A 26,977-nucleotide genomic window follows, 5' to 3' on the forward strand; every position below is an offset into this window, starting at 1 on the left:
AAACTAGTATAATGATCTTTAAGATAAATTAGAAACACATGAATTATGATAAGAAATTCTTTTCCTGATTTGAGATCTATAGATTTTTTTTAATTATTTTAGGTTTATAAAATTATTCATTTTTAGTTGGGGCTTGAAATTATAGAGAATGTGCTTTTTTTTCATTAATCCCTCCCGACAATAAACGAGTCGATCCGATTCATATCAACATGATACTTTTAACATATAAACTAAAATTTTATGGATCGGGTTGGAAATTTTATGACAGTGTTTACAATATAAAACTAGCAGTGACATTTTGGTAGGGGCCTTTCACTAATGTGATAACTTATTCAGTCCTATGAAGGAGAATTGTAGGCTTGGAGTTTAGTAAAGGTCGGGTACTTATACGAGTTGGCGAGTTGATTACAAGACAAGAAGGTCAATTTAATTGTTATAAAGATTATTCAAGACATCTCGGAAGCTTTAATTGACTCGATTGATGTGTTGTTACATGACACTAAATATTTCGAAATGTTATTTCGAAATGTCGCCACCACTTCTTACGTGAAGTAAGCTAATTTACTCCAAATCGAGATATATGAGTTCGAACTCACGTAAAGAGATAAAAGTCTCGCGATTACACGCCAATGTTACAATTATACAAATAAAGAAATTGAACCGTCAAAATTCAAATTCATAGAGCTAATTCTATAAATCAAAGCAGCGATAGAAGGAGTTAATTTTCCTGAACATAATAAACTTGTTAAATTAATAACAGATTTATTGAGATAATATAATCAAATTGTTGAACCAATTTCCCGAGCTATAGTGGTTTACATTAATGTATGAGGTGAAACAAAATTATTTAATAATGTAAATAAAGTAACTAAATCACACATTTTTTATTTTTTATCATGTTATCAATCAATTCACGATTTCAGTCAACTTACTTTTTTCTGTGTTATATTAGCAATTTGCGGCGCCATATCAATATTCTGGTAGAAAAATACTAAAATTGAAAAAAAAAATGTAAGTTGATGCATTAAGACTATGAATGGACTAATAACATGTTTAAAAATAAAAAAAAACGTGAAAGTTATAAGATAAATATATTATTCTCCCTATATTTTTCTAATTCCAAACACACCCTTGACGATGAAATCCGAAGTGGATTTATTGTGAATTTTAAACATGTCCAGCGGATGATTGATGACATGACGAGCATCGTTTGATGGTATTACTTAGAAGTTCATGGAACCTGGTCCACCAACAAAAAAGAAAGCATAACAAAGTGAATTATTAATCGAAGAACATTAAATATGATATTTAAATCTTTTAAAAATCGGGGAAAGACAAAAAAGATCACACGGTTGTGAGGATCCTTTCTAGTTTCAAGAACATTTTGATACAAGAGATTTTTAAATGAATATGTCTCTTGTGAGATGGTCTCACGAATATTTATCTGTGAGATGAGTCAACTCTACCTATATTTACAATAAAGTAATAATCTTAACATAAAAAGTAATATTTTTCATTTAATGACTCAAATAAGAGATCAGTTTCACAAAATACGATCCCGTGATACCGTCTCATACAAATTTTGATTTTTTAAATCCTTCCAACAATAATGAAGTGATCCATGGTTTTGGGTTTTTTCTTTTATGTGGGATAAATTTCACTCTAAGTAATATGGTAAAATGATAACAACTGGATCATTGAGATAAGGAGTGAGATCATGCATAAAATCATAAAAACTCATGTGAGAGATGGTACTCACGAGTCAATTTTTTAAGACGAATATTCTATTTAGGTCATCCACGAAAAATATTAAATATAAATATGAGCATAATTGATCCGTTCAACGAATAAAGATCCGTAATACTATCTCACAAGAGACTTACCCTCTCGTACATATACTAGTAGGAGCTCTCACTATCCATGATTTTTTTATGATAGATAATCAAGAACTTCAGAAGTAAGATCGAATGGTTCATATTCATGTGTCCGGTACTCACTTTTATTCATTCAACGCCTTAAATTTGTTTATATAATTTTATACATATTTTACGATTCTAACGATAGTATACCAATATAGGATTTTGGAGGAAAATTTTAATTTTAATTTTATAACAAAATATTCACAGATAATGTCATCATCCTTTAATTGAAAATTGAAATGGGTTTTTCTAGTGGTTATTGATTGGTGGATTTCAGCCCCTTGGTGCACTCGGCCAAAAAAAATCGTAGATTCACCTTTTCTTGGCATATTCAAGCACGAATTCCAAAGGATTTTGAAACTTTAACACTTGTCCAGTAATAGTGTTTACTTCAATTATCATTCTATTTTATTGCCTAATAATGCATTCTTGTTCTTTATTCAATCAACCGCCTCATCTAGTCAATGTGCAAACTTCCACTAAATAAATAAATGGTATTTGTAGCCATCTCACAATAGGGGTGGACGTTTATTTTCGAGTATTGGATATTCGATCCGACCCGATCGGGTCGAGTTTTTTTTTTTTTTTTTAATAAAAAAACGGATTTGGGTATTTTACTGATACTCGATCGGGTGTCCGACAATTGTTTTTAAAATTTTTTTATGGGTATGTCCGTCTATTCTTTAAAAAATACATGTATTTTTTTGTGGCTAGCCATAACCCTATATAATAAAAATGACTAATCATAAAATGATATAATGACATGATTTTTTGTGAAATGTGAAAAATACATGTGTTTTTTTTAATTTACTAGTCATAATATGATATATTGACTGACCATAACTCAATATAATGACATAATTTTTTATGAAATGTGAAAAATACATATATTTTTTCAAAAAAAAAAAAAATTTAAATGTTTTTTTTTCCGTGTACCCAAAAATACCTGAACCTGAAAACTTGACCCGCGCCCACCCGTATCTCACAACAAATACGTTTTTTGAATAGTGATAACTTGATCAATGCTTATGAGTTCGATTTATTACATCAATATTTTTTCGTATGCGTCTGATATAAAGAGTTTACCCAAATACGGTTTATCTATGTAGCGTGATTTATTAATCCTGATATTTTTTCAATGGACACCAAAGAATAGTTAATGTAAGTTCCATCATCTTCATAACAATATTAAAATGTAAATGGTATCTATAAACTTTTTATAATTCTTGCTTAGTTGCTTGCGCAAAAACACATTATTTTACATCGTTCGAGGACAAAGACTTTGTGGTTTTGGAAATGGGAATCCGTTTTATCTCGTGTGTAAGCCCAACAGTGCTTTCATACCCAATCTACATTGATTCATAGTACTAATCTAATACGAGGTTATTTGGTATCACTTTAAAACATCCCCGTACAAAATTCAGTACATTAGTAATTTGTTCATTAACGTAATTACGTTAATTTTGTCTTGTCCTATTTTTCTTGAATAATTGCTTTTTATCATGTCATTTTCTACTTAATAATTAATAATACCATCAATTAGTTGATACTGGATGCTGGATGGGTAGTGCAATGATAGGGCAAGAGCCCCGAGCAGGAGCGTAGCCAGAATTTCAAAATATGAGAGCTAGAAAATTAAAAAAATTAATCTAGAAATCAATAAAATATTTTCCACATGACATAAAAATTAAGTGCAATCCACGATTTTCACAATATAATCATCAAATCTGAATAAATATTTTCCAAAAGTTCAAACATTAATCATATGAAAGAATATGCCTAATAAAATAAAAAACTTACGTGAAAGAGAGTAACTTAGATAAACACTACTTAGTCGCAACCTTCGATTTTTCAAAAGATCAAATCTATCAATTATGTAATCTATATCAATGTCATGAGCAATCTCTCTCTCAATATACAAAATCATTGCATTGTTTAAATATTCCTGCTCCATTTTGTTGCGAAGTGGTGTCTTGAGAATTTTCATCCTTGAAAATGCTCGCTCAGTTGTAGCAGTGGAAACTGGAAGAGTCAAGACTAAACGAATCAGTCTATCAATAATGAAATAAATCCTCGACTTCTTTGTTTCAACTAATAGTCGGCATAATTTAGGAAGAAAATTAACATCTTTAAATCTCGGATCCTCAAATACATCAAGCTTGTAATGATCTAATTGAGTCTTCAAATGTTTTATGTCATCTTTGAAAAAATCATTGTGATAAAATTTATCAATCAAAGAATAAATAGCACTTTCAGAGAATTATTTGAAGCCGTCACTGGGATTCAAGGCTTCACAGAGAGTGAGAAGCTCTATTGAGATGATAATTCAATTTCCAGGCGCTCATTTTTTTTATATCGTTTTTTTTTAATTTCTCTCTTTTGTTATTTTCATTTTATTTTTATAATGAACGAGCTTAAGAAAATAATTGGACTACACTACATCTATATAAAAAAAATTGATAATCTTTGTTGGGCTTGAGCTCAGCCCAGCCCATACTATGGCTACGCCCCTAGCCCGAGCTCTTGACCAAATGATAAAATATAAGGAGATAACACCGCCGAGCCAGACCGACCCACGGCTCGCCGAGTTTGCATCGTAGCTGGATAGATATTTTATGGTGAGCAGAAAGACCGAGGGACCTTTCCCTCGGTAGATAGTATATGCACGAAAAGCTATGAACTTTGCATCTTGACCTGTAGACATCATGCATATTTCAACACATAACAAATATTTTCATTCCCGAGCGTAAGAGGGATTCTATCGAGAACAATTTCGGCACCCTCTACTGGATTTCTTGCTAGTTCTCAGATTTTCGTGGCTAGACGATCACATAATCCAAAGCAATTTTGGGAAGGGGGATTAATTTTTGCAGCATCATCTATCTTTTTTGCAACCCCCTTAATAAATCCTTGAAATGAAATAAAATTATGTGTGTCGACAAGTAAACGCTGGTTGCTGTCTAGTGTATATATAATAGTAAAACGTAAAAATAAAAATTATATTAAAAATGTACGTAATCGGAAATTCAAATAATCCAAATTTAATAAATTTTATCAGTATCTGTCAAATTAGTTACAATAGTGGATACAACTATTTCTCACATGATAGTAACTCAAAATCGTATTACATTGGCTGAAAGAGAATCAAGGCATATAAGAAAAGGACACTTAGTAATGGAGAACACCAAAAATGAAGCGCACTTTATTTATTTTTCCAACTTTTTCCCTGTGCTTTGTGTGGCCAAAAGGATATATTATATAAACATTTTTTTTGGAAAAAAATAATAATATCAACCCATCGGGTCGATGTTGTAAAAGGTTAAAACTTAAATTGCCGCCCTGCCTAAGGTTGATTACGGACTTACGGTCACGGTTTGGCCAAATTGGTTGAACCGGTTGAGCGGCCCGTTGAACAAGTGCCGAGTTCAATCCGGATCCAGGTCCTACGCCCGAACCGTGGCTAGGTCTTGAAGTCATGATTAAAACCATCGGCTTTCATTGGGGGTAATCAACAACTCGATGCTAATCAACACCGATGTTTAGATAGGATTAACTAAATTGAATCGAAATTTTAGATAATCTTTCACAAAATCCAAAACAAGCGTAGATTAAGTCCAAATTTACGTTCACATACAGTAAGTATCCTTTCCAAGTAATTATGTGGGTCCAAATAGACGTTCACATAAAGTGTTTTCCTTCATCAAGCTAGCTAGAGTGACGTGCCCGTAACGCCACACGATAGTTTTATATCATAAATTTATCCTTCATTACAAAATTAACTAAAAAAAAGTACTTGAAATGAACACCATACTCGTGGGGCTTCTGGGGATCATGGCGGGTTCCATAGTCGTAGCGATTTTCCATTGCTTAGCCGTACGTTCGAGTTCCACGAATCTAGGGCAAGATAATATTGAGAATGGTCGAGAAAATTAGCCTACCGGTAAAAATATGGATGATGTAACACTACAAGTGATTGTCACGTCCGAGTTTTCGAGAGAGCACATCGAAGATGTTTGCGTGGTGTGTTTGGGCGAATTCATGGAAGGCGAAGGGGTACGATTGTTGCCCGAATGCTCTCATGGGTTCCATGCTAGTTGTATCGATAAGTGGGTCGATTGTCACCGGAGTTGCCCTATATGTCGCGCGGATTTGATCCCTTGATCACATATTCATGCATGTCATTTGTCTCTATATATATATATATATATATATATATATATATATATATATATACCGAGTCAATTGATCTGGTTATTTGGTAGAGGGTTCTTGATTCATCGGCAAAATTTGTTTTCGTTTGGTGGATATATATAATGACATGAAAGATTTATTTATATTTTACCAGTGGTGTAAGTTTACTTCTTGTAATTTACCAGTGGTGTAAGTTTTTACTTCTTGTTAAGCCTAGAAGTTGACACGGTCGTACATGTCGTATTTTTTGAGACAGATACCTTATTTGGGTCATCTATGAAAAAATATTATTTTTTATTGTGAATATCAGTAGGGTTGATCTGTCCCACAGATAAATATTCGTGAGACTATCTCATAAGAGACATACTCTGTTCAATTTACATAGAAATTGATTAGTTGATCTATCCATTTAACACTAAATTTCAAATCCTCAAACTATTTATTTTGTAATGAATTCCAAATCCATCACAATTTAAAGTCGTTTTAAATTTTTTCTTCAAATACTTCCTCAAACTCAAATCTTTCATATCCTCTAATGCAATTATTATATCTTGATAAATTCCATTCGAACCCTCGAATTTAGTAATTCGCATTTGGGCCAAAGAGGCCCAAATGTGAACTTATAGCTTGCACAGCCTACGGACATTTTTGGGCCATCGAATACCCATGTTATCACACGGGTTATTCACAAATTCCTAAAAACAAAAATAAAAATAAACAAAAACAGAAAGGAATTGGGAAAGGAAAAAATGATATTTATCGGTAAGACGGATTGAGCTATCGCAATTTGGATGTACAACTCGAAATTAATCATATTTATTGATCTAACAATTCTTTGAATCCTAAACACACAACATGAACACTTGAAAGTTGTAAATTTATAATCAAAGATGTCATAACCTAATTTAATGTAACCACATAAAAATAATACATACATACATACATACATATATATATATATATATATATATATATATATATATATATAAAATTTTCCTTTTTGCTCTATGGATGACATACAATTCTTGCTAGTACTTAGCTTCAATATCAGGAATAATTAAGAAAATTTTGTTTTTAGGTCATGATTTCGAAATCAATCAGTTAGCCGACCAAAAACCTTTCAAGTTGATTTCTAGAATGAATTTTTCCATTTTCCTCATTATATGTCAATATATACGTACATACATACGTATATAAATATATATGCACACAGCTATATTATAATATATATAAACAAAAAAAGGATACAAAAATCCCTACTTTTTTCATGCAAAATGGCAGGTACCAGAAGAGAAGCTTAAATACTAAGTAATAAAGCTAAAAAAACATCACAGCAGCCTCGAAACCCTAAAAAGCAATAAAACGAAACTGGCTAGACATAGTGAAAACAATTTAGTGCTTGCTGTTTGTGTGTGTGTGTGTGTGTATACATGCATAAAGCCCTCTACTTTATCTTGGCTCCTATTATATTCTCATTCTTCTTTTTATATTCTTTCTCTTTTTTATTTTTCTCTCAGGGCTGGCCTCTAGTTGATGTGATTCTCCACTACCTCTCCAAAAAACCAAATAACCTTTACAAAAGAGAAAGAATTAAAGCTCAAGAACAATGGTTTTTTCTTCCATTCCTGCTTATATTGATCCTTCCAACTGGCAGCAGGTAGCTTATTAATTGAGGGTTTTAAAAGAATTTTTCATCTTTATTTTTCTGTGTGATGTATTATTACTTTTATCATATGCTTTAATTTTGCAAAAGTAAAGAGTTTTAAAGATAAATATTCCGACCCCTTTTTGTTAATCTGTATTTTTTCGTCTTATAACTGTGGTCTCTTTAATCTCTTGATGAATATACCTTCTTTTTCTTGATTTTTGTTTTCAGCAGCAAACTAGTCAGCATATAATTGGAAGCAGCAGTGGTGCAAACCCTTCTCTGATCCCACCGCCACAACTGCTGCCTGTCACTCCTCCTCCGCCACCTTTGCAGCCACATGGAGGCGGGGGAGCCGGTTCAATCCGCCCTGGATCCATGTCGGAACGAGCAAGGCTCGCTAACATACCGTTGCCAGAAACAGCTCTCAAGTGCCCTCGTTGCGAGTCTGCAAACACAAAATTTTGTTACTTCAACAACTATAGTCTATCTCAGCCGCGTCACTTTTGCAAGACTTGCAGAAGGTACTGGACCAGAGGCGGCGCACTGAGAAATGTTCCAGTTGGTGGGGGTTGCCGGAGGAACAAAAGAAGCAAGTCGAACAACTCAAAGTCTCCTGCTAGTGGCGATAGACAACCCACCGGCGGTTCTACGAGCAATATCTCCACCATTAATGGGGGACAAAGTAATTTACTAGGCCTCACACCTCAAATTCTTCCCCCTCTTCGATTCATGTCTCCTCTAAGTCAATTCACGGATAACTTAAGCAACGAAATGGTGTTAAATTACAGTGGAATATCTTCGCCGATGGTTGGTACTGCAAGTGATCATCGGATGAACTTTCCTACGGGGGTTAGCAGCTTTCTTGGTGGTGGTGGGGTGGCTTCACTTTTCTCCAGCGGCAGCGGCGAGCCATGGCGACTGCAGCAGTTCCCTTTCTTGGGAGGTTGTTTAGATCCATCTCCGGCAGGCATGTACCAGTTTCAAGGCGGTGAGTCGGGGCTAGTAGGCGGTGAAACGTGTCAAATTGATCAGTTGAGACCCAAGATTTCTAGTTCAATGATCAGTCAAGTTTCAGCGTCTATGAAAATCGAAGGAAACCCCTGAGCTTAATTTATCAAGGCAATTATTGGAAGAAACTATACAAGAAAATAATGGTAACTGGAGCAGTCCTGCTGCTGCATGGACCGATCTTTCAACTCATTTCAACTCTTCTTCCAGAAAGACTCCTTTGTGAATTGTTAGCTATGTTTCGATCAGTGTCTGAAGTTAATTTCTTTTAAAGCTTCGATCCGCCTCAAAAGACAAAAATGGTGAAAGAAAATTGAAAGGTTGGTTCAAGTAAATTTGATATAATTTTCTAGGGAAAAATCGAGGATCGGAAAACCACGGATTTATATTGGTAAGTTAATATATTTTCATTTTTATCTTAATTTGTGTGTTGTATGTGTTATCTCTTGTAGCCTTGTATGGTTAGACATCGTTGAAATCTAATGTTTTTCAAGAAATTTGATGTTTGGAAGATCATATTCAATGGTTAAAAATTAAGATTTTTAACTTTTTTTGCATGCATGCAATCAAGGTACAAGCTAGCAGACGATCGCGGCAATTAAATTCAACATATTTTTTTTCCTTGCTAGCTAACTAGTTTAATACTCTTAACAAAAAAATTAATATTCTTAACAAAAAAATAAATTTCACGGGTCGGATTGTGTCGAGTTGGAGATCTATTTTACAAAATTAACATGTGAGACAGTCTCATATGAGTTTTTGTGATTTTTTTTAATCACTTTATGCCTTTGTAGATAGGTAGATTACTTACTCCTATTTTTTTATACCAATATTCATGTAATGTATGTTACTGATATGGCTTGATGTTTTATAATCTCCAATCTCCATACATTCATATTGCAAAGTTTCTAGGGGTCAAAAAATTTTCTCTCGAAGAATTGAGGGAACTATATATGTGAAATATGGTTCGTGTAATAAGCATTGTCGCGAAAAAAATGTGAAATCTATTATTATTATCAATGATAAATATGTAATTTGTACCGCGATACATCCTAATGTTCTTTGCTCATGATTAAAACAAGTAAAAAAAAATACTGTACTCTCCTTTCAAAAAGAAAAATATTAGAATCTTGATTTCATCTGATAGGGTGAATTATGGAATTAAACTAGAATTATATGGTAAAGATCAGTTCAAGGATGCTGAATATATAGGTGCCTAATTCATATGTGCATAAAAACTTCATATATTTGTGTTAGTGCTGCCACACTTTCTCATCATTAATCTTAAGTCATGCCAATTCTCTTTCATGCCAAATTCAAGTTAGATTGTTTTCCTCGTCTTCCCACTCTTCTTTCTGCTACATTGGATAAGTAATAGTTGTGCATGTATTTTTAGTCTTATTTTAATTGGAATAATGACATAGGACATTGACATTAGGGAATCATATAATCAATTAAAAGATCAAAAATCTATATATTAACCGTTGAGGTTTCCCTCGTTCAACCACACAATCATCTTTCTAAATTTCGGGAATTCAGCCAAAATCTTACACTGAAAATGAATTAATAAGATGAAATGATATCTCAATTACTTTTAAGTTTTTTGGGTAAAGTTCAAAAGCAAATCCATGAAGATTTAGATCCGATATTAATATCATTTCATAGTGGAGATATCTGCTTCCATTGTTCAACACTTATTCTTGGGATTCTCTGATAATTACCTAACGAAGAAAATTCTATGCATGGCAATCACCAAGAAAATCCAAACCATTTACTTTTGCACAATTCTTGAAAATGTTCAGAAAATCTACCTAGACTAATTACTTCAGTTGCTGGGCACTTTCCAAAGACAATTTTATTAATAATATGTATGCTCTAAACTTTTACAATGATTTATCAATAATGTGTAACAAGAATATCTAATGGGAATTGTCTCCTTGATTGTAATGATATTTATAGTTTGAATTTTTCGACGGTTATAAAAAAAAAGGTAGTCAGCGTGGATTTGACAAGGTTCTCAAAAGACACAAAAATTTCATGATGTCCCACTCAAATTAGCATTTTTCCAATTCCAAAACCCAAAAAAGTGTTTGGAAATAAATCCCAGAAACCAATGTTTCTTTGGAAATGGGAGCGAAAGATCGAGAGATTTATCGATTTTTGTTCCCCATGAATCACGTAACGAATTATACACGGTATTATTATGAACACAAATATCTAAAAATGAGTCCCGAATTGCATCTCCAAATTTTTAGTTTGTGAGGATTTATGTGTGTATATCGATCCAACTTGGAGAAATGGGGTGGAGAGTGTCCGGTTCACGACTTGGGATTCTTCTCTTCTCGGATAGTTCCTGATATGAACAATGTCCGAGCTCCCACATATGTCCTCTAACTGCCGAACTCTTGCACACACAACAAACTAGCGAATAAGAGGTGGAAGAGTTTTTCGCTGCGAAAGAGATAAAACTTAAAATATATAAGCGCATACTCGTTACAATGTAAAGTTAAATGAATTTGAATGCACAAACCTTGGTATTTATAGAGAAAAAGAAAAAAATTGACCTCGAGGATGACAGGGTTTTGAGGAGTTGTACTTCGACCAGACGTTCGCTAACACATGCGTTAATTGTCGCCATGATCCGAACCAATGATCCGGACTACCTATTGCATCCCTAGTCTGCGTGACTAATCTATCGTACAAAGATTTTACTCCCAGGATAATAACCACCTCTTCCTCGGCTAGTTCCCTCCTTTTATGTGTAGTTCGAATGTGATTTCTCCACGCTACGAACGACCTCGGTCTCGGACCTTCCACCACACGCTAGCTTTCTAACTTCCCGACCTGGAGCACTCCACCTGCGTCCACAGGCTCACGCCCGCAGGGTTCAACTTAGTTAACTTGGCCCTTAGCCACCTGGGCCAGCGATGATCTCGGTCAATACCTGGATCAAATTGGCCCGACCTTCTATGTCCAGGTCCTAGTGGAACTCCGGCATCATATATAACTTCTTCCTTCTATATGGTCTACAAAATACAGTTTTACATTAATTTCTTTAAAAAAAAATACAGATTTACCATAGGTAGTACAAAATATGTACTTTGTATATATATATATTATACATCGAGAATGGAGAAACCGACTATTATCGATCAAGCCCGAAAAATTCATAGCGGAAACTTGAGGTTCCAGTCTGCGGATCGGATTAAAGTTAAAATCGAAGATCAAATTCTTATCCAAAACTGCAAGTTGAACAAGCCATGGAAATGCGTGGGGCAGCCTTTGTTAACAAGTACTGGGCTCAGTACAATATATCAGTGGAATTCCTCATCTTCATGGCCAGCAGGAATCTTTAGTATATAACTTTTCTTCAAATCAAGGCTGCGATTACTATGCTTACCAACAACGAATAAAGTTGATATTCTCCGAATAAAGCTACACACCCTTGTATTTAATTATATTTTACACCCAAAATATATACCCAAAAAAATCCCTGCATGATATGTCATATACAAATAGAAGGCAGCTTTTTGCTATATATTTACGTACAGAGATCGGAGCATAATTATAAGTAGCAAATAATTTAATTTACATAAAAATATGTATGTGCGGTGGAAAGGTCATTAGATTCCATGTATGTCGTTGTCGTTGTCGTCCTCACGGTGCCCTATATCGAACAAGAGTAGGTTTCTTGTGAGACGGTCTCACAAATATTTATATGTGAGACGGGCCAACCCTATCAATATTCACAGTAAAAAGTAATACTTTTTACTGGATGACCCAAATAAGAGATTCGTTTCACAAAATACGACTCGTGTGACCGTCTTACACAAGTTTTTGAGATCAAACAATATATGTTACGTGAGTCCCCATAATCTGAGTTAAACTTATTATTTTTTGGTTAAATATATAGATATTCATATGTCAAACTGTCCACATATATATTATTCTAGTTAAAAAGACGACCAACTCACTTGTAGATTGGATTCTATCTATCAACCCTAAACTAAATTTGTGTGTCGTGTTTGCCAAACATTATCAAATATATACCCCAATCCAGGGTTTTTATTTTCGCGATTCGGCACGTAAAAGACGAATAAGTATGATGAAATTCGAATTTGATCAGCTCTACCATAAGCCTTATAATCGGATCGATACAATTAAATTATAATATATACCTATATGTAATTCTGGATATGGGATTGAATTTCATAGCCAGTAGCTTGAATGCTTGATATTAACACTGTCCATAAGCCTTAGTTGGATAGATACAATCAAAATTGAATTAACATAACAGTACTTTCACTTTTTTCAAGTAGATTGAGCATTTGGATGTTAATGCTTGAATAATTAAAATTGAGACACATTTTTGAAGAAAAATAAAATTAATTTAATATAAAAAGTTAATATTTAGAAGGGAATTATTTAGTTTAGCGCATGTGAAATAATTCCATTTAAAAGTGCGTTTTGCTTCTATATGGTAAGCAAATTTTAATAACGTTAAACAGATGTCGTTTAAATTTAAATATAAGACAATATTTGGTTCGAATGATATGATTATTAATGATTAATAATTGATTGATAAAAAAAATGACAAAAACTTGTGTGAGGCGGTCTCACGAGTCGTATTTTGTAAGACGGATCTCTTATTTAGGATCATCCATTAAAAATTTTATTTTTTCTGCTAAGAGTATTACTTTTTATTGTGAATATCGATAGGGTTGACTTGTCTCACGGAGACCGTATCACAAGAGATCAACTAAAAAAGACAAAGATTGTAATATGTGGTAATAAAATATATTATGTTTGGATTGAATTTTATGAATAAGATTAAGTTGGGAAGATTTGGTGTTATACCCAAAATATCCTTGGAATTTTTTTTTTAAAGTAATAAAATTTCTTCCGGCATAATTGGATAATTCATCTTTTCGGTATTTTTGGATAATTCACGATATTTTTTATGATATTTTTGGATAATTCACGAAATTTCTCAAAAAAACTAGTTTATTTTCACCTATTTCGGAAAATTAAGATTATAGAAATAAATATTAGAACTGCAATTGTAATTTTGCTCAAGATAAGATTAGACTTTTGGTAGTATTTAGGGGAAAAAATCTGCAAGGGTTGCCAGGAAAAGAAATCATCTTATTATTAATATATCATTTTTACCCCAACTGACCATAAAAATATTATCTAATTGGCATTATTAAGTCATCGAGTATATATATATATGAATACGCTACGCGTGCATAAATTTGTACGAATCGTTGAAGTTAGAATGGGTTTGTGGGCCTTGCAGCCTTAAGCAGATTGGGTTATGGGGCCATGCTTCAATGGGCCGACTCGAGTCCTTAACTAGTTTCTTGAACCCATCTTATTTCTCCATTAATTGGAAACGAAGTGGCTTATTTAAAGTTTCTATTTGAGTCAGTCGTATGCTTTATGGCTTCCTTTTCGTGCACACACATTACTTCTTCAAATAAATTTTCGGGGTAATTTAATCAATTAAACATACTCTTGATACTATGACTCCGACTAGGGACGCAAGCGCATCAAATCGCTAACGAATGTCTCGAATCGGACTCGATACAGTTCAAGCATCAATGTAATCTGAGCTCGAACTTTGACGTCTTAAACTTGAATGATCGGACTCCAGGAATGTTTGTACTATGACTATTCCAAATATTATTTGTATTATTACTTCGGTAGTCCTTTTTCCTGTAAAAATACATGTTTAGCAACTGAATTTATAAAACAGGTTATAATGATTCAATAAAATAATTTATTGTTTTAAATTTATATTATTTTATTTATTATATACATACTTTATCCACAATATATCATATATTTATTTGTTTTGATTTGTTTAATGTGCAATAATTTGAAATCATTATTGCTTCACATGTGAACAAATAAAATATAAATAACCAAATTCCCCCAATAATTGGTTGCCTTGATGATGAAAAGTTAGCCGAGGGTCCAAAATGCAACATATTTAACGCTAAACACAATTAAACGATGCGCGTAGTCAATTACGGGTATTACTCTATGAAATTAAACAGTAATTTATATATCTCACTTGATCATATTTGAACTTTTTTAAAGAGATCTTTAAATATTCGAACGTATTATCGAGAAATTTGGCGAAAATTCAAATTAGAGTAGATCTTTTGTGAGACGTTCACACGAATCTTTATCTGAGACGGATCAACACTACAGATATTCACAATAAAGAGTAATATTCTTAGCATAAATATTAATGAGTGAGTCTCATGTGAGACCGTCTCACGGATCTTAATCCGTGAGACGGGTCAACCCTACCCATATTCACAATAAAAAGTAATACTCTTAGCATAAAAAGTAATACTTTTGTATGAGTGACCCAAATAAGAGATCCGTCTCACAAATACGACCCGTGAGACCGTCTCACACAAGTTTTTGCCAATATTAATAGTTTTTCATGGATGACCTAAATAAGAGATCCGTCTCACGAAATACGACCCGTAAGACAGTCTCACACAAGTTTTTGCCTTCAAATAGTGGGTCTCATGTGAGACCGTATCACGGATCTTAATCTGTGAGACGAGTAAACCTTATCAATATTTAAAATAAAAAGTAATACTCTTAGCATAAAAAATAATACTTTTTCATGTATGATCTAAATAAGAGATCCCTCTCACAAATACGACCCGTGAAACCGTCTCACACAAATTTTTGTCAAATAATTAATAATGGAGCTAGAATTGTTTTTAGGAATAAGCATGCTTTATTTTGAAAATGTACTTTAAGTGGAGCTAAAGTAAAATAATAAAAAAAATTCATTTAATTAATGTATGGATAGACTAAAAGAGATTCCTACACACGGCGAATGGAGGAGGTTAATTTATACCCCATTCGGGCCACCCCAATATCAACAGTACCGCTGATATATACGTAAAAAAATAATAATACCACACATTTCTGTGTGATGACGTCACTCGAATTTTGTTTTATTAATTACTTAATTGAATTTTGTTTTATTAATTATTTATTCAATAATTAATGTTTCTTTTTAAATATTATGATTTGTCTTTTGCATGGAGGAATAGTCATCTGGAAAGGCAAATATCCCTTGTAGCAGGAAGAAGTCAGAAAAAAGGAGGTCGGGGGCAAAAAAAATTTAAAAATTTTAGGGGCAAAACAAATATTATGAAGAAATGTGAAAAAAATATAATTAATTTTAGACTCTTAATCAATGAAATTAAAAAATTAAGAGAAATGTTCTCACTCAACCGCTCTCTGGATAGTAGGTCCAAGAAACCAACACTCCATGTGCATAGAAGACAGGCACGAACCCATACTTAATTGGCATGTGAATAAAATATTTTTAAAAAATAAAAATATTAGTTTTTATGTTAAGTGTATACTTTTTATCGTGAATATTATTTGGGTTGGCCTATCTTACAGATAAAGATTCGTGAAACCGTCTCACAAGAGACCTACTTTTTAAACATATATAATAAAATTTACACATTTACTCGGTGAATTTGCATGACTTAAATTAAGTAGTATGTTTGTCATAGATATTTGAAGAGATACAATTATGGATGTTAAAGTCAATAATATTGATAAAGGCATATTTATTTTCATAAGTTGTATTAATATTAATTATGGATAATAATATTCGCACATAATTATCAATCACAGATAAAAATTCGTGAGATCGTCACCCACTAATTGACAATTATATTAATTGAAAAAGTTTAACAAATTATTTATTTATTCTCAAATTGCGCTGGACGACACAAATTGTGTACGATTACGGTTCTATACACACATGATGATGTATTATAGTAAGGGAAATAAATATTATTATTTAATAATACTCTTGATATTTTCCTCGGGGTTTAATCGAACGGAGGACGTGCAGTTTCTGCTTCTCATTAAATTACTGCCGTAGGATGATTGGGGCAGTGTGCAACGATGGTACACGTGGTGTAATACACCACCACAGATGTCAACCGCCTTACGAAATCTTGTCACGTGTGCGGCTGATATCTACCCACTCCCATTATAAATAAGGGTTATTGGTCCTCCATATTAACTCGCTCATCTTAAAGATATCGTTTCGAATCGGAAATCTCTCGAGTTTCTCAAATTTCCTGTATTTTCTCAAGAGAAATCCGAAGAATATGTCTTGTTGCGGAGGAAGCTGTGGCTGCGGCCCTAATTGCAAGTGTGGAAATGGCTGTGGGGGGTGCGTAATTCAAACCCATTTCCTCTCCGGTGTTTTACTTCTTTGAATTTCTGTCTTGTGTTGGTTTTGTTTAGGATTTTTGTGTTTTTCTGACTATCCGTGGAAAATCTATGCAGTTGCAAGATGTACCCTGACATGAGCTACGCGGAGGCCGCCGCCACCGGTGAAACCCTCGTCCTTGGTGTCGCCCCCAAGAAGGCGTACGGATCTGTTTAATTTCATCATTTTTACATGTTTTCTGTCGAATTTTTAATGCTATAATACTACTATGAAATGTGATGCAGGTTCTTTGAGGGATCGGAGGCTGCTGCAGAGAACGGCTGCAAGTGCGGCGCCAACTGCACCTGCGATCCATGCACTTGCAAATGAATTGAACCTGATAGGCTCGGGAGCAGAGATGAAAAGGAAGAAGGAAATTAGTACTAATTACTATTAATCACTATATGTGGCAATTTCGAGTCTAATCGAAGTGTGTTATCCGAGAGGCACCAAATCCTTGTGTTGGTGAATCATAATCATCACCAGTAGATGATGATTATGATCTGATTTGTACCCTTTTTAAAATAATAATGGAGCTGGTGTCTTGTTTTTGTGTGTTAATATGAAAAGTTGTATGTGTAGGTTGTGCGTTTAATATCTGCTGCTCGATGGAGCCTGTGGAGGAAAGTTGGGTTGAATTAATGGAAACTCATTTCTTCTTTCTTATCTTATTATTTTAGGTCTCTTCGAGAAAATCATCCCCTTGTTTTGATTTCGTTCCGTGTTTTATCTATGTACTCTCTTATTTCTATGTTTCTTAAACTATGTGTGTATGTATGAAAACATATTTTACGATTTAACGATGTCCTTCAATTTCATCATGGAACTCTCCCAATACGCTAAAATGGAACCAGACTTTTAAGCACACCAATAATTCCTCTGTCTGACCAAAGAGACAATGTTGTTGCAGATGGGAGTGGTACTAAATACTAATATAGGTAAAAAGTTGGAACGATTCCATACAGTGCAATCTAGCTAATTGATATATTATATTATGGTTTGATGAACTTCTACTTCCAAAATAAAAATTCCAGCTAGATGTTATGTTGTACGAAATAAGTTTAACGAATTCTAGTATTATAGCTTAACCCCAATTTAGTCTTGCGGACAACAGATTTTGTGACTGAAGTTATTTGTAATGAATTATTGTGTCGATTTTATTTTTAAACTGTAGCAAGAACGTTACACCAAAGAGAAGGGTCACCCATTTTTCAAGCTGTTGGTTTGATCGATAGTGACAATTGCCCTGGTATAATTATATAATGCCAAAATGAAACAAGGACTGAACACAATAATTGAAATTGGTGGATATTATATTTGAAACAGACATTGTCATAATCAAGGCTAGGAAATTGAACTTAAGAACCCACGAAAATGACGGCCCAGATTAATATTTGTTTCGCAATTAATTAGTTAACTAGACCAACACACACACACACACACACACACACACACACACACAACACATATATATATATACACACACACACACATTGGGGGCCCAAACCATGCATTATTGGGGACAGGGGAGAAATGAGATATGTCCCACCGGAGGGGAATAACCCAGATTTGTCCATATACAATTCAAATTTTGGCCATTGATCCTGCCCCTCTGTAAGATCGAATTACCCTATTATATGATGAATCTATTATGAGTCTGATCTATTATGAATGTGGAGCGTAGACTTCTTAATAGCGCCTACCTGTCAAAACATAACTTCTATTTAGAAATCGATTAAATAGAAATCGATTGCAACAAAAACTAAGAGTCTATTCAAATATATTATTTTTTTTACGAAAAATATGATTCTGGAGTGGCGTGTTTGAATTTGCAAAAGAATCGTATCAGCTGACAAGTTTTGTGAGCCAAATTTAAAAGTATTGATTCGGATGTTTGGGTAATGCGTTTGAGTCTTTTAAAAAACATATTTATATAATTATTAAAAAATTTGTTGGGTTTAACGTGTATGAATGAGAGTAACATTTGTTCTTTCTTGAAAAATTCAGGTTTCGAGGAAAATGGGTGGAATTTAAGAAAGAACAGAGACAACTTTGAGGAAAGCTTTTAAGAGAGAATTTCGAAGGGACAACGTGTGAAAAGAGAATTCCTCTTATGTGTTTTCTTATCGGCATAGAATGTTGGAGGGTGTCATCGATTAGGGTCTATAACATATTTTTTAATGAAATTACTTTCAATAATAATATGGTACATGTACAAATACTCTGGGCATCCTAGCGAGAGTCAATAAACGTAAAATCACCTACTACATAGCATCTATAACATAAATCGATGGTGTTTAATCGATTAAGGATTAATGCGACGAGTTCAACAAGTGAAAATGGGTGGTTCCGCGGGCTAAACAGGGTTACGTCGATGAATTCCATTAATTTTAACTCTGAAATTAATGGGATGATCATATCCGGAAAAGAAAAAAGAAAAATGGAGACCACCCTCGGGTCTAAATTGAGGTCCAAATAGAAAAACAACATAAAACTAGGGACAAAAATATGGAATTATTCCATTTATAAAGTAAAATTTTGGAAACAATATATTTGAAAATAATTATTCACTCTATATTTTAATTTTAATATAACAAAAATGAGAGTAGAATTTAAATAGGTTCCCGTGACTAAATTAATTATCTGAAATTTCCAAGCAAAATATTTGGCACTATATAAATGAATTTTTGCTCCAATTTTTTTTTTTCCCGTAAATCTTCTATAATTTATTTCCTTCGACATCTTTTAAACTCAGGTCAAATCTTGTCTTGGAAACTAAATATTCTACATCTAATAATATCAGCCGGCCGAATATGGCCCTAGATCAATCCGACGGACTATAGTTACCCACCGCAACAACAGGAGATCCGACGGTGTGTAAGTGACGCAAACGCCCTTCTTTAATTAAATAAATTTTCGGTTACGACGTATCGATTGCTAGATTCACTCCACTAAATCTCAGCCATCTTTTTTTTATCCAACGGTCTGCATTAACCCAGAAAGATTACTCCGCATTAAAACGTTCGGCACTTAAGTAATGGCTGAGCTACGAAAGTGCCGTTTGAGGTTCAAACTTTGGCACCTAACGGCCAAGCACAACCGTCAATTGCCGTCACAGTAATCTTCTCATATTCTGGCATCAGCCTAACGGCGCCGTTAGCCACCTGATAAGTATTCGTTATATACAAAAGATCTACAAATATTTACTGTTCTCTCTCGCATTCAACGGGCAGGTGTTTTTGCAGCTCGGGAATCTCTCTCTTAATCAAGAGATTTTTCTGTTTTGTTAGGGTTTAGGAATTCGAAGAAAATTGATGATATTTCCGTTCGGAAGGTTAGTTTTTTTTAAAAAAAATTATATGAATTCTGTTCCAGTTTCATTGGACTCGATGAATTAGGTTAATTACACTTATTTATTCTTGTTCCTAACTAGCTCTGACCGAGCGATGCATAGTGAGGTTTTGTTTTTCTGTGATTCGTTGATTTGGATTTTGTTTTATGCTTTAGGTTTTTGGGAGATTATTGTGTGGTTTTTGCGAACATATCTTATTGTTGTGTTGTTTATGAAATCCTGTTGTAAGAGAGTTTGGAGACTTTTTTTTTGTTGATTATTCAATCAATTTGGTAATTTAAATATTAGATTGGTGAATCAGGGAAGTTTGATTTTCGATTTTTAAGCTTAGTAACGGTGATTTCTTAATTTCGGTTTATGAAAGCTTACTCTTTTGTAAATTTTTAGATCAGTGGTTTATAGAATTTTATGACGTGATTAGTGTATGAAAAATTAGAAATCATTAAGTTATGAAAATTGATCATTATCAAATTGTTGTATTTGATGAAAATGGTTTTTGATTCGTAAGAAAATGTTTGGTGTTATTGTACGAATCTTGCATTCCATTTAAATGAATTTGCTACCAGTTTCTTTTGAGTTGCTTGTTTGATAAAAATTGTGTATTTATTTGTTTAAGGAGCTCTGATTCGTCAATGTACAATGATGTTTTGTTTTTATAAAAGGTTTATTAGATTGACGAATCTTGAATTGGGAAGTTTGATGATTTTGAGAGGTTATGAGTTTGAAGGACAAATGACAGAGGTGAAACCAGATGATTTTTTCATTGAGTACAAGCAATCTACAGCTTCTTCAACCTCTTATGTTTCTGAGAACAGTTGCAGCGCTGCTTCTATGCCTCCCAGCATCCGAAGTCCCATTAATGCTTCGCCAGCTCATCGGTAATGTTTTTATGTCTTCTCATATTATGTTTTTTGGGCTACGTATTATTTTGTGGCTTGTTACTGGCTATACAAATTACATTTTTCCAGAAAAATTAGGATGTGCTTTACTCCAGGGGTGATGATTTGCTTTACTATTTGATTAGACTTTTATACTTCTTGTGGGGAAGATTCAAAATGGTGGCTGTATCCCTAGAGCTTTGGTCGATCAGTTGTTCAATTCTTTCACCTTTTTGTTCCACTTAGCCTTATGCTGGTATAGTGGGATTTTAATGATAGGTTCTTTAGGAAATTGATTATCTTATTTGGTCAAATGCCTAACGAAATCCTGTTTTCCTTTCATTATGGAATCACCCACGCAAAGTGCAAAAATATATATTATAAGTTTTATAAAAATTTTCTGCTATTTTTGCCTAAGATGACAAATATTATGTTACTCATTCACATTGTCTTAAAAAATGGCATACCAGCATTTGTGTCAGGGTGAAATTTGAAAAGATGATTAAACTTTTTATTGAGATCTTAAAGATAAGAAGAATGTCCAGGGTTCAACAGCCTGTTTCTTATTTATTTTATCTGTAATTTTGCTTTTAAAGGGTATTGCTTGTTTTATATGTTGTTTCAATTTATTAAAAGAAAAAGTCAGGTTAATGATCTGAAAGTAACGTGATTTTGTTTTATAGAAGAACTACTGGGCCAATTAGAAGAGCAAAGGGAGGTTGGACTACGGAGGAGGTAACAGTTTTTATCAAATGGAGTTGAACAGTATACAGAAGTCTACAGAACGATGTATCTGCCTGGTCAAAAATTTTGAGACCATTAATTCAAAATTCATGCTATTATAATTTATGAGTGCCTCAATTATTTTTGTTTTAGGATGATCTACTAAAGAAAGCTGTCACATCGTTCAAAGGGAAGTCGTGGAAAAAGATAGGTATAATTTTCTGTCATTCGCTCTTTTTGTTCATATTCGTAAGTTTCATTTTGAATATTTTTTATTTAATGATGTTGTAGTGTTACGGTTCATTGGCATTATATTGGTTACACCATTACAGTGAACTTGAAGGTGTAGGGAGCCCATATAATTTTCGTTCGTCAGAAGTAAACAATAGATTTGACTCTCATTCACGGAATCTTGAACCGAAGACTAATAATGCTTATTAATCTGTAATACAGTGATGGTCGTTTTATTTTGATAATATAGAAATTTTTATGGAGTATGGCGGAAGAAAATTTAGGGCGATTCTTGCACATGATTGGAATTCTTAAAGGTAAAAATGTTGTGGCTCTAGGTTAATAAGAGCAGGCTTTCTTTGAGTGGCTTTCCCTTAACACTTATGTTCAAAGAAGTATAGTTCATACAATTTCTACTCCATTGACTTGTAACTCTAGCTTAATGTAATTTTTTAACATTGGTGGAATTATGCTAAAATTGTGTGGCCTTCTCTAACATTGATGGGTATGTAGCTGAGGTTTTCCCGCATAGATCGGAAGTGCAATGCTTGCATCGGTGGCAAAAAGTTCTTAATCCCGAACTTGTTAAAGGTCCCTGGACTCAAGAGGTTGGCAGTTGAAGTCCTCCCTCTCCTATTATTGTCTGTTTCATTTTTCAAATATTCTATTATGGACTATGAACGTGTGTGATTCTGTAACTGTGCTCTGCTACGTTCAGGAGGATGATAAAATTTCAGAACTGGTGGCTAAATATGGGCCTAAAAAATGGTCGGTTATAGCAAAATCGTTGTCTGGTCGAATTGGAAAGCAGTGCCGCGAGAGGTAACATTTTTAACGACTCGTATTCTCGATATATATGGTATTGAGAGTTGTCCACCAAAGTTTTGCATGTATATGTAAGTGTGTATAGTTTCCATGTAAATGTTAAATATATCTGTCATCATTTATCAGGTTTCTTATGCACATGTTTGCCTAATATTAAATGCTCATGGTTGAAGGACCAGCCCCATTCAGACATTTTAAGTGGTTGTGATGGAAGACATTTTATGTTTATCAATTGTGAGGGCCGGTGACTACTTTCGTCTGAAAGTTTGAGCTCTTGAGATGGAATACTTTTCTATTTACAATCATAATGAAACCCGTGATGTGCAGCCAATATTCTGGTTTTCAAGTCATTCTGTAATTAACTATCAAAGCTGCTGGCAGTGTCCTGTTTTTTACAGTCTGTGCAGTTAGAAAACTGACAAGTCAAGAGTATAGGAACTCAATGCTATGGACCCCTCTTGTTTAGAATTTGATGTAATATTGAACGGACATCAAGTTAAGATTTTTGAGAAGTTTGGATATTTGACATTCATAAGCTGTTTACATTTTTTTGTTCTTTCATAACTGATTAATATGTGAAGCAATTTCTGGAGTTCGTTTTTTAGTTATATGTGTTGGAGTTAAAATTTTCTAATATGTCCATTGTATAAATTGTTTCCCATTTCTTGGGCAACTTCAGGTGGCACAATCATTTGAATCCGAACATTAAGAAGGATGTCTGGACTATGGAGGAGGAACTTACTTTGCTTAATGCCCATCAGGTTCATGGGAATAAATGGGCTGAATTAGCCAAACTTCTACCTGGAAGGTATTGATATTACACTGCTATATCGATCTGCACGGGGGTGGGGGGTGGGGAGTAGTTTCATATGAGGCGACTCTTGGAGAGATTTACCCTGTATTAAGAAGAGTGAATCCTCCTATTTTTGCCTTTCCACAGCTTTTTCACGTGGTCATGGTCGCTAATATCACCAATTTCACTAAATTTCATCGTTTTATTCTGTCTTCCAGAAATACATTCAAACCCTGTGAAAACTGAGTTGATTGAGATATGTTATAATAGAGAGATGCTACTGGAGAGCCTTCATGATTAAAGAATTGCAATGCAATTTTTCTTAGGCTCTTGTCTGATACTCCACCTTGCTTTATTTACCAATTTCTTCTATCTACTTGCTTCTGTGGACAATTGTATACACAGTGCTGTGCCACGTTCAATGAACATGTAGGATATGCCTCTTTGAAAAGTACCGTTTTCTGTTTCATGGCTTTGATTAAATAGTTTAGTCGTATCTAGTGAATGCTCGTCCCTTGGTGTATATCCATTGCAATGCACATGAATATATAATGATCTCTTCTAGAACTATAATGGAAAGCTAGTATAAAATTTTGAGTGTTATAAATCATAGTTTTCTTAATTTTTGTAAATGAGATTCATGATTGTGAAAAATAAACTTATATAACTGTCCTCGAGTAGTTAGGAAAAGGCATATTTCAGGTGGATTCCTCATTTCTATGTATATATCAAAGTTTTTTTATTTCGGCCATGTCTTGTGATAAGAGGTAGGTTGCCATTGTTATGCATAAAAAAACTCAACTGTGCACGGTACTGTTTACCGCACACAACAATTTTGCATTAAACTTATAACTGCCTGTAATCTGCGCAGAACTGATAATGCAATCAAGAATCACTGGAACAGCTCTCTGAAAAAGAAATTTGATTTCTATCAGGCTACCGGGAACCTTCCTACAATTGCGAAACATGTTAATCGAGATAGTGCCAGTGACATCGATAGAACTACTCTTAGTGGAGAACCGCCTTCTGTTTCTATTTTAGTGTCTTCTGGAACCACTGGTACACAGAAAGTAGAAGATGGAAAGGATTTAACAGATATTATGACCAAAAGTCATGATTTTGCTTCCTCAACTGTTAATCTGCAAATTGAGTCTGCCATATCTGAGAGCACTGATAGTGACACGATGCCCTCAGAAGCAACTAATATACAATTAAACAAAATATCTAAGATTGAGAGGCACGGAACATATGATGATTCTCATAACTACCATACATATGGTCCCGGATCGCATTGGGATGTACCTGTACATGGAACACTATATTACGTGCCACCACATTTAGACAGCTGTGCTCAATTAGATTTGAAATTTTCCAATGATCACTTAATGCAGTCTGAATCAGACATTACTCCATATACGCCTTCTAAAGCTTCGGTTACTCCACCAAGTGTAGCAGGTGGAAGCAGGAGTGAATTAACTCCAGAATCTATACTGGAAATTGCTGCCAAAATGGCTGCTAGGAGCTTTCCAAATACCCCATCCATTCTGAGAAAGAGAAGGACTGGAACGCAGCACTGGGGAAACAAATTTGCCAATTCGGGAGAAAACTCATATGAATACTTCCGTGAAGGTAGGTTCACAAAACCATAGTTTATGCGCTGATCATACATGCAAAGATGACATTCAATCAATAACTACCAAGTCCTTCAATGCATCTCCTCCGTATCGGTTAAACTTAACAAGGACTTCTGTTCTCACATCTGTCGGGAAGCAGCTCAATTTTGCTTCTAACATGGAGCAAAACTGTCATCAAAATGATACAAAATCAGTAGACCTGACCACCAGGCGAGTACCTCCTGTAACAAAGTTCTACACACGTCAAAGGCGAGGGTGATGTAGTTGAATGATTCTTTATGCGTGGCTGTAAAATAGGCTCTTAAGCGAGGCATCTGTTCAGCTGTTCTTATCATAGAATGCTGCACTTTCTATAAGAGAGAATTCTTTTGTTACTGCATTTCTATAAGAGAAAATTCTTTTGTTACTCATTACTGCTCACTTGTGTGCATCATATCGAATCATGATATTCCCGTGTTTTGGCAATAATTCCCGTCCTTCGGTTAGAAGTACTTTATGTTTGTAAATTGTAAGTGATGGTATATTGATTCAGATTGAGTTTTCAGAATAAACGAGTATAATCGAGATCCCTGTGGATGAATGATTTAGAGGCCGGACACAGGATATTCTATGTTGCTGATGTTTATGTATATTTTTCCCTGCAGAATTTCCTTGTAGGAGGTTCAGTTCCATTTATAACTCCAGATACGTTCTCATCATCCTGTTTTTGGAATAAAACCTCTTTTGCCGGGCTTCTAGGTTGAAAAATCATTCATGAAATCGCTGAGTTCTCTTTTACTAGAGTAAGGAGTACTTGTGCCTATTTAACTTGATGTATATATAATTCTGTATTTAAAATAAGAGTAAAATTAATTTTGATACACAAACTATTGAAAATGAATCGATACATGAACTTTTTATAAATTGACAAATCTGTACATTAATTGTAAATAACTTAATTAATACATGATCAAGCTAAAAAAAGCAATTTTACCCTTAATCTAAATTGCTTTTAAGTCCAACTACCATTAATAAATTCAATTTGATACACACTTTTATTTTCAAAATTATTTAATTTATTTTAAAAAAAACTTATTTTTTAAAACATTATATTGTGATACATAATTATAAACTCAAATATACAACTATAATTTTTCTATCATATTAATAAAAATATAATCAATAAATATACCTCACAAAAGCTCGAAAAGCCAAATATTTCCCCAAAAAAAAAAAAACAATGGCGAGTGTCAGCCAAATCACCGATACAATATTGCGTGAAAAATCTCAATCATTCTCAATTTTCGTAACTCTAATGACCGAAAATTATGAAAAATATAATGACCGAAAATTATGAATTTTTGGTAATGTCGTGGTTTTTCGACTTATACTTTAAATTAAATAAAAATATATCTATTTTATTATATTTTTATCTATACATTAAAATATATTTTAGATTTGTTTATAACTTATTCACCTATTTATAATTTTATTAATATATAATTGTAATAACATAATATA

General features: G+C 33.7%; 1 protein-coding gene and 2 pseudogenes across 1 annotated transcript; all 3 read left to right on the forward strand.

Moving 5' to 3' along the window:
• Positions 1–7,604: 7,604 nt before the first annotated feature.
• LOC140839873 (dof zinc finger protein DOF2.4-like) lies at positions 7,605–9,282 on the forward strand (annotated as a pseudogene).
• A 7,548-nt stretch (positions 9,283–16,830) lies between these two features.
• On the forward strand, positions 16,831–17,709 carry LOC140839874 (metallothionein-like protein type 2). Its single transcript, XM_073206857.1, has 3 exons — positions 16,831–17,002; positions 17,119–17,202; positions 17,287–17,709. The coding sequence occupies exons 1-3, from the start codon at positions 16,938–16,940 to the stop codon at positions 17,369–17,371; spliced, it is 234 nt and encodes a 77-aa protein (XP_073062958.1). The 5' UTR covers positions 16,831–16,937; the 3' UTR covers positions 17,372–17,709.
• A 2,054-nt stretch (positions 17,710–19,763) lies between these two features.
• Positions 19,764–26,043, forward strand: LOC140839875 (transcription factor MYB3R-3-like; annotated as a pseudogene).
• The last annotated feature ends 934 nt before the right edge of the window (positions 26,044–26,977 follow it).

The sequence above is a fragment of the Primulina eburnea genome, chromosome 8 (genome assembly GCF_022965805.1).
Source record: "Primulina eburnea isolate SZY01 chromosome 8, ASM2296580v1, whole genome shotgun sequence".
In the NCBI taxonomy this organism is placed as follows: domain Eukaryota; kingdom Viridiplantae; phylum Streptophyta; class Magnoliopsida; order Lamiales; family Gesneriaceae; genus Primulina; species Primulina eburnea.

What these genes read in the sequence shown, in the direction of transcription:
- LOC140839874 (XM_073206857.1), top strand. Translation starts at nt 16,938, where the DNA reads ATGTCTTGTTGCGGAGGAAGCTGTGGCTGCGGCCCTAATTGCAAGTGT. An exon ending in TGTGGAAATGGCTGTGGGGG is followed by an intron (nt 17,003 to 17,118) that starts GTGCGTAATTCA and finishes AAATCTATGCAG; the next exon opens with TTGCAAGATGTACCCTGACA. An exon ending in GGTGTCGCCCCCAAGAAGGC is followed by an intron (nt 17,203 to 17,286) that starts GTACGGATCTGT and finishes AATGTGATGCAG; the next exon opens with GTTCTTTGAGGGATCGGAGG.